General features: G+C 32.2%; 1 protein-coding gene across 1 annotated transcript in view; it reads right to left on the bottom strand.

Annotated features, from left to right (window-relative positions):
* Nucleotides 1-1,268: 1,268 nt before the first annotated feature.
* Nucleotides 1,269-6,451, bottom strand: part of LOC106474784 (plectin-like) — a gene marked incomplete at its 3' end in the record, with an annotated part of 33,806 nt that continues 28,623 nt past the window's right edge. Inside the window, exons 13-18 of the mRNA XM_013935474.2 lie at nucleotides 5,780-5,941; nucleotides 5,360-5,464; nucleotides 3,968-4,063; nucleotides 3,214-3,483; nucleotides 2,340-2,402; nucleotides 1,269-1,360 (exon numbers count right to left, since the gene is read on the bottom strand). Of these exons, the coding sequence (XP_013790928.1) occupies nucleotides 1,269-1,360; nucleotides 2,340-2,402; nucleotides 3,214-3,483; nucleotides 3,968-4,063; nucleotides 5,360-5,464; nucleotides 5,780-5,941 (788 nt within the window). The remainder of the gene's footprint in view (nucleotides 1,361-2,339; nucleotides 2,403-3,213; nucleotides 3,484-3,967; nucleotides 4,064-5,359; nucleotides 5,465-5,779; nucleotides 5,942-6,451) is intronic.

Raw genomic sequence — 6,451 nt, 5'->3', positions numbered from 1 at the left:
AAAATACCTAACAATGTTGACATCCAATGATTACTCTCTACTCGTTAAAATACCTAACAATGTTGACATCCAATGATTACTCTCTACTCGTTAAAATACCTAACAATGTTGACACCCAATGATTACTCTCTACTCGTTAAAATACCTAACAATGTTGACATCCAATGATTACTCTCTACTCGTTAAAATACCTAAAAATGTTGACATCCAATGATTACTCTATACTCGTTAAAATACCTAACAATGTTGACATCCAATGACTTCAGTAATTTGTTGTGAAACTCAACAATGCTGAAATAACCAAACAGTATGATATTTTTGTAACTGAAATAACCAAACAGTATGATATTTTTGTAGCTGAAATAACCAGTCTGATATTTTTGTAACTGAAATAACCATTCTGATATTTTTGTAGCTGAAATAACCATTCTGATATTTTTGTAGCTGAAATAACCAAACAGTATAATATTTTTGTAGTTGAAATAACCAAACAGTATGATATTTATGTAACTGAAATAACCAAACAGCATGATATTTTTGTAGCTGAAATAACCAGTCTGATATTTTTGTAACTGAAATAACCAGTCTGATATTTTTGTAGCTGAAATAACAAAACAGTATGATATTTATGTAACTGAAATAACCAAACAGTATGATATTTTTGTAGCTGAAATAACCAAACAGTATGATATTTTTGTAGCTGAAATAACCAGTATGATATTTTTGTAGCTGAAATAACCAGTATGATATTTTTGTAGCTGAAATAACCAGTCTGATATTTTTGTAGCTGAAATAACCAAACAGTATGATATTTTTGTAGCTGAAATAACCAAACAGTATGATATTTTTGTAGCTGAAATAACCAGTCTGATATTTTTGTAGCTGAAATAACCAAACAGCATAATATTATTTTAGACACTTTAAAATTATTGCATAGCACATATAACAATGCTATTATTTTTATACTTCTTGGGCAGTTTAACATTATCTACACGTCCACCTGAACCTCTGACAATACCTATGTGTTCACCTACATCTCCCACATCACCTACCCATCTAAACAGTTGCAGAGTTCTCATGAAAGTTAACAATACCGATTTCATTTTGTTTCACTATCAGATGAATGTTTGTAAGATATTAAAACATGTCACGAATATTTATTTGCTAAATTTGAATAAATTACTTACTTCAAATTGTGAATTATCACAACAATGAAGTAGATAAAGATTAAATTCTACCACATTGTCTATTAACAACAGGACATCTACCTTTGGGCAAGATCCGTAGCTTCAAAGTTTGGAGGTGGTATAACAAAACAGACTCCAGGGACCAGTCCCTCAGTACCAGCAGAGTTGATGACCTAGAAAATTATTCTCTCTAAAAACAAGTTGCATCTTTAACACAAAATCAGGAGTATATTTTTGAAGGTATAAAATAAACGTTTTTAACTTGACAGTTATTTGTATGTCTACATAATCTATACACAATATAACCAATTTCATTGGTCTTCATGTAAGACTGTTACAAGAACTTTGATCATCATGTAAGACGGATACAAGAACGTTGGTCGTCATGTAAGACTGTTACAAGAACTTTGGTCATCATGTAAGACTGTTAAAGGAACATTGGTCATCATGTAAGACTGTTACAAGAACTTTGATCATCATGTAAGACGAATACAAGAACGTTGGTCGTCATGTAAGACTGTTACAAGAACTTTGGTCATCATGTAAGACTGTTACAGGAACTTTGGTCGTCATGTAAGACTGTTACAGGAACTTTGATCATCATGTAAGACTGTTACAAGAACTTTGATCGTCATGTAAGACTGTTACAAGTACTTTGATCATCATGTAAGACTGTTACAGGAACTTTGGTCGTCATGTAAGACTGTTACAAGTACTTTGATCATCATCTAAGACTGTTACAAGAACTTTGGTCATCATCTAAGACTGTTACAGGAACTTTGGTCATCATGTAAGACTGTTACAAGAACTTTGGTCATCATCTAAGACTGTTACAGGAACTATGGTCATCATGTAAGACTGTTACAATAACTTTGATCATCATGTTACAAGTACTTTGATCATCATGTAAGACTGTTACAAGAACTTTGGTCATCATCTAAGACTGTTACAAGTACTTTGATCATCATGTAAGACTGTTACAAGAACTTTGATCATCATGTAAGACTGTTACAAGAACTTTGATCATCATGTAAGACTGTTACAGAAACTTTGGTCGTCATGTAAGACTGTTACAGGAACTTTGATCATCATGTTACAGGAACTTTGATCATCATGTTACAGGAATACTGCTAAGAAAACTAAGCCACTTACTTTCCATTTAATTTTCTGGCTGTTGTCATGGAGCCAACACTCTTCCTTTCTTATTATCGTCATCTGAAAAGAAAAATCCTTCTTTTATTCAAACCATTTTTTCACAGCAAACAGTATGTTCTGTGTTTTTAGTCCATATGTTTCATGGGTCAGAACCACTAAAAGTAAACTTTTTGTACTTCTTGAGCTTTTGGAAAATATTAAGATATATTTCAAATAAAAATCAAACCACCAGTTTCAAAACGTTTATCTTGATTTTACAATATAAAAGATATCCAAAATGTACATTCCTTTCACACTCTACACTACTGACAGAACTTGTACATTGGAATGTACAAGTTCTTCAGTAGTGTAGCGTGTGAAAGGAATGTACAAGTTCTGTCAGTAGTGTAACACGTGAAAGGAATGTACAAGTTCTGTCAGCAGTGTAACGTGTGAAAGGTTTCACACGCTACACTACTGACAGAACTTGTACATTCCTTTCACACGCTACACTACTGACAGAACTTGTACATTCCTTTCACATGTTACACTACTAACAGAACTTGTACATTCCTTTCACACTCTATACTACTGACAGAACTTGTACAAAGAATTTTGAAACTAAACAAGTTGTTATTCTCACAATGTCAGGTAATGCTTACAAACATTGAAAGCTGGTTAAGATATTCCAACAATCCCTGGTATGCTTTACAGACATTACTAAAGGTCTGAACATTTTTTAGAAGTAAACACACTGCATTCTGGTTTATATTTATACAAAGTGTTCTTATTTACAGGCACTCAGGAAGATTTTAAAAATCATCATGAATGTAAGAAATAAAACATTCCAAAGCATTCAAGACAGACAGCTGCAAACCAGAGAAACACTTACATTAAGTTGTTTGTAAGAGCAGATTGCTGTGATTTTCAGAGGTTCTGAAAGAGGCTGTCGTCTCTGTTTGAGAGGGACTATTCCTTTGCTTCGGTCAACAAGAGATATAACTATATTCTTGTAATGAGTCATATCTTCTTTGAGATCCAACATCTGCTTCAGTAGACTCTCTCCTTCATCGATAGGAAAAGTCTTACGACTAAAAGTGGTAGTTAACTGTTCTTCGACATGTGCTAGCCACTGTTCACACTCCTTTGCTTCTGTAAAGAACTAAAAGAAGAAACCATGCGGCATTCTAACAAAAACACGACTTCTGATAAAATAACTACATAATGAAATGTTAAAATACTCTAATTACCATAAAAATATCTAGTTAGTTAAAAATAACATATTTCCATAAATGTAACAATTTAAACATTTTATAAAACAAGAAGAAACCATCTGGTTAATTTACCCTAACTAAATAGCAACACAAACATCACAACAATTAAAATTGGACATTTGTTAAACTTGTAATATAATTTTTTTCATTCTTCACACTTCGTTAGTCTCAAACTCAGTTCCTCGCCCTTCAATACTCTTTTGAACATAAATACAGAGCACTAATGTGTAGCTAAATTAATCAAAACAATAAATATGAAACAGATGTACTAATATAATTTTACTCAACTAATCAGGTTGTTTACAACAACTAACAGAAAACTGAGCAGTTTTATCATACTTGGTGAAAACAACGAAAGAAACAAGTCCCTACCTGATGATAAGATGAAGCATTCCGTAAGTGTTCATCTAAGCATATAGAGAGTTGTAGTAACCAATACCACTGGGACTGCATGGCTGATAAGTAAGCCTGAAACAAAAAATACACTTAAAATACTTCAAAACAATACTCCATCATTGCTGTCACATTAAATACACTTAAAATACTTCAAAACAACACTCTATCATTGCTGTCAAGTGTCACATTTTCTTTTATAATAGCTTTAGGGAGTGTATTTGACACTCTAAGCTCATATTTTATAATAGCTTTAGGGAGTGTATTTTACACTCTAAGCTCACATTTTATAATAGTTTTAGGGAGTGTATTTGACACTCTAAGCTCATATTTTATAATAGCTTTAGGGAGTGTATTTGACACCGTAAGTTCATATTTTATAATAGTTTTAGGGAGTGTATTTGACACTCTAAGCTCACATTTTATAATGGCTTTAGGGAGTGTATTTGACACTCTAAGTTCATATTTCATAATGGTTTTAGGGAGTGTATTTGACACTCTAAGTTCATATTTTATAATGGCTTTAGAGAGTGTATTTGACACTCTAAGTTCATATTTTATAATGGTTTTAGGGAGTGTATATGATACTCTAAGCTCACATTTTATAGTGGCTTTAGGGAGTGTATTTGACATTCTAAGTTCATAGTTTATAATGGTTTTAGGGAGTGTATTTGACACTCTAAGTTCATATTTTATAATGGCTTTAGGGAGTGTATTTAACACACTAAGTTCATATTTTATAATGGCTTTAGGGAGTGTATTTGACACTCTAAGTTCATATTTTATAATGGTTTTAGGGAGTGTATTTGACACTCTAAGTTCATATTTTATAATGGCTTTAGGGAGTGTATTTGACACTCTAAGTTCACATTTTATTGTGGCTTTAGGGAGTGTATTTGACACTATAAGTTCATATTTTATTGTGGATTTAGGGAGTGTATTTGACACTATAAGTTCACATTTTATAAAAAAGAAGAAGAAGATTAAGCTGGCATCAAACATGAACCCAGTATAGGTAACAAAAGAACAGAATATCATGGGCAACAGTTAGTAAAAAACACTGATGGGAAACAGTTAGTAAAAAACACTGATGGAAACAGTTAGTAAAAAACACTGATGGGAAACAGTTAGTAAAAAACACTGATGGGAAACAGTTAGTAAAAAACACTGATGGGAAACAGTTAGTAAAAAACACTGTTTCGTGTCTTGATATCCAAGAAACTAATTCTGACACACACATTTGTGTCTTCTCCTTACAAACTGAAGAGGACAGATGATTGTTAGTTTCTCTGATATCAAAACTTCTTCTCAAGTTAGTTTTTCATTAACAGTGTATGTGACGCACTTTACTACAGAAGGATGAGCACTCACCTCGATACAGTTGCTAGCCGGATGTTTCTGGAGTTTCAGGCTCTGGCCTCTGTCTGTGATAGCATTAAACTGAATCTCTCTTTTTTCAAGTTCAGAGGAAAAAGTCTGTAACACAAAGTTTCAAATTAGGAACTAATAAAATTGATATTTTACACAAAAAGTCCTGTCGTTAATAAAGGGGGAATCTCATCGCAACTTAAATACTCAACGAGAAACTTTCATCTTGTTTGCTGCTCACAGCCTACAGTAATTTTTATCTGTAGAGAAAAACGGAATAAATATTTCAATTAGGATAAAACTTCAATTGCTGTTCGGTATATCTCACATCAATAAATAAACATGTTTTTGATGCATTTTTACAATACTTTGAACCGTGATAAATCTAACATTGTTTCAGCTTACACTATTAAAGCCACTTACTTCTTGATACTGCTCTATTTCTACAATGTTCAGAGTGACGGAACTCCAATCTCTAGTGACTTCTATTTCCTCTTTTCTGTTCATCCACATCAGCTCGTTGGTAGACGACTGAATGAAGTCTAACAATATTTCTAAATCGGTGAGACGTCTGTTGGATAAGATCTATTCCAAAAAAAGGAATTAAACCAAGAAATTTATTACACCGTAGGATACATCTGTTCATTTTTATTAAAGGTAAGTATCACTATTATAGAACATAGTAAAAATAATCTTCGAACTCTTAAGTACAAATATAATATTGTAGAGCATCAAATGCTAATTAAACTGTTATATTTCTAAATCGGTGAGACGTCTGTTGGATAAGATCTATTCCAAAAAAAGGAATTAAACCAAGAAATTTATTACACCGTAGGATACATCTGTTCATTTTTATTAAAGGTAAGTATCACTATTATAGAACATAGTAAAAATAACCCCAAACTCTTAAGTACAAATATAATATTGTAGAGCATCAAATGCTAATTAAACTGTTATATTTATATCAAATCCAACATATTATTGATGTCTCGGAAGTAGCATAAAGAAAATATCCAGAATCAACAATAACATCTATATACTTGTTACACTTGTTCTGTTCCTGTCATATCTGTATCTGTTACACTATATATTTTA

The sequence above is a fragment of the Limulus polyphemus genome, unplaced genomic scaffold, assembly GCF_000517525.1.
Source record: "Limulus polyphemus unplaced genomic scaffold, Limulus_polyphemus-2.1.2 Scaffold7682, whole genome shotgun sequence".
In the NCBI taxonomy this organism is placed as follows: Eukaryota; Metazoa; Arthropoda; class Merostomata; order Xiphosura; family Limulidae; genus Limulus; species Limulus polyphemus.
Note: the sequence above shows the minus strand (reverse complement) of the source record. Positions and strands in the feature narration are given on the sequence as shown.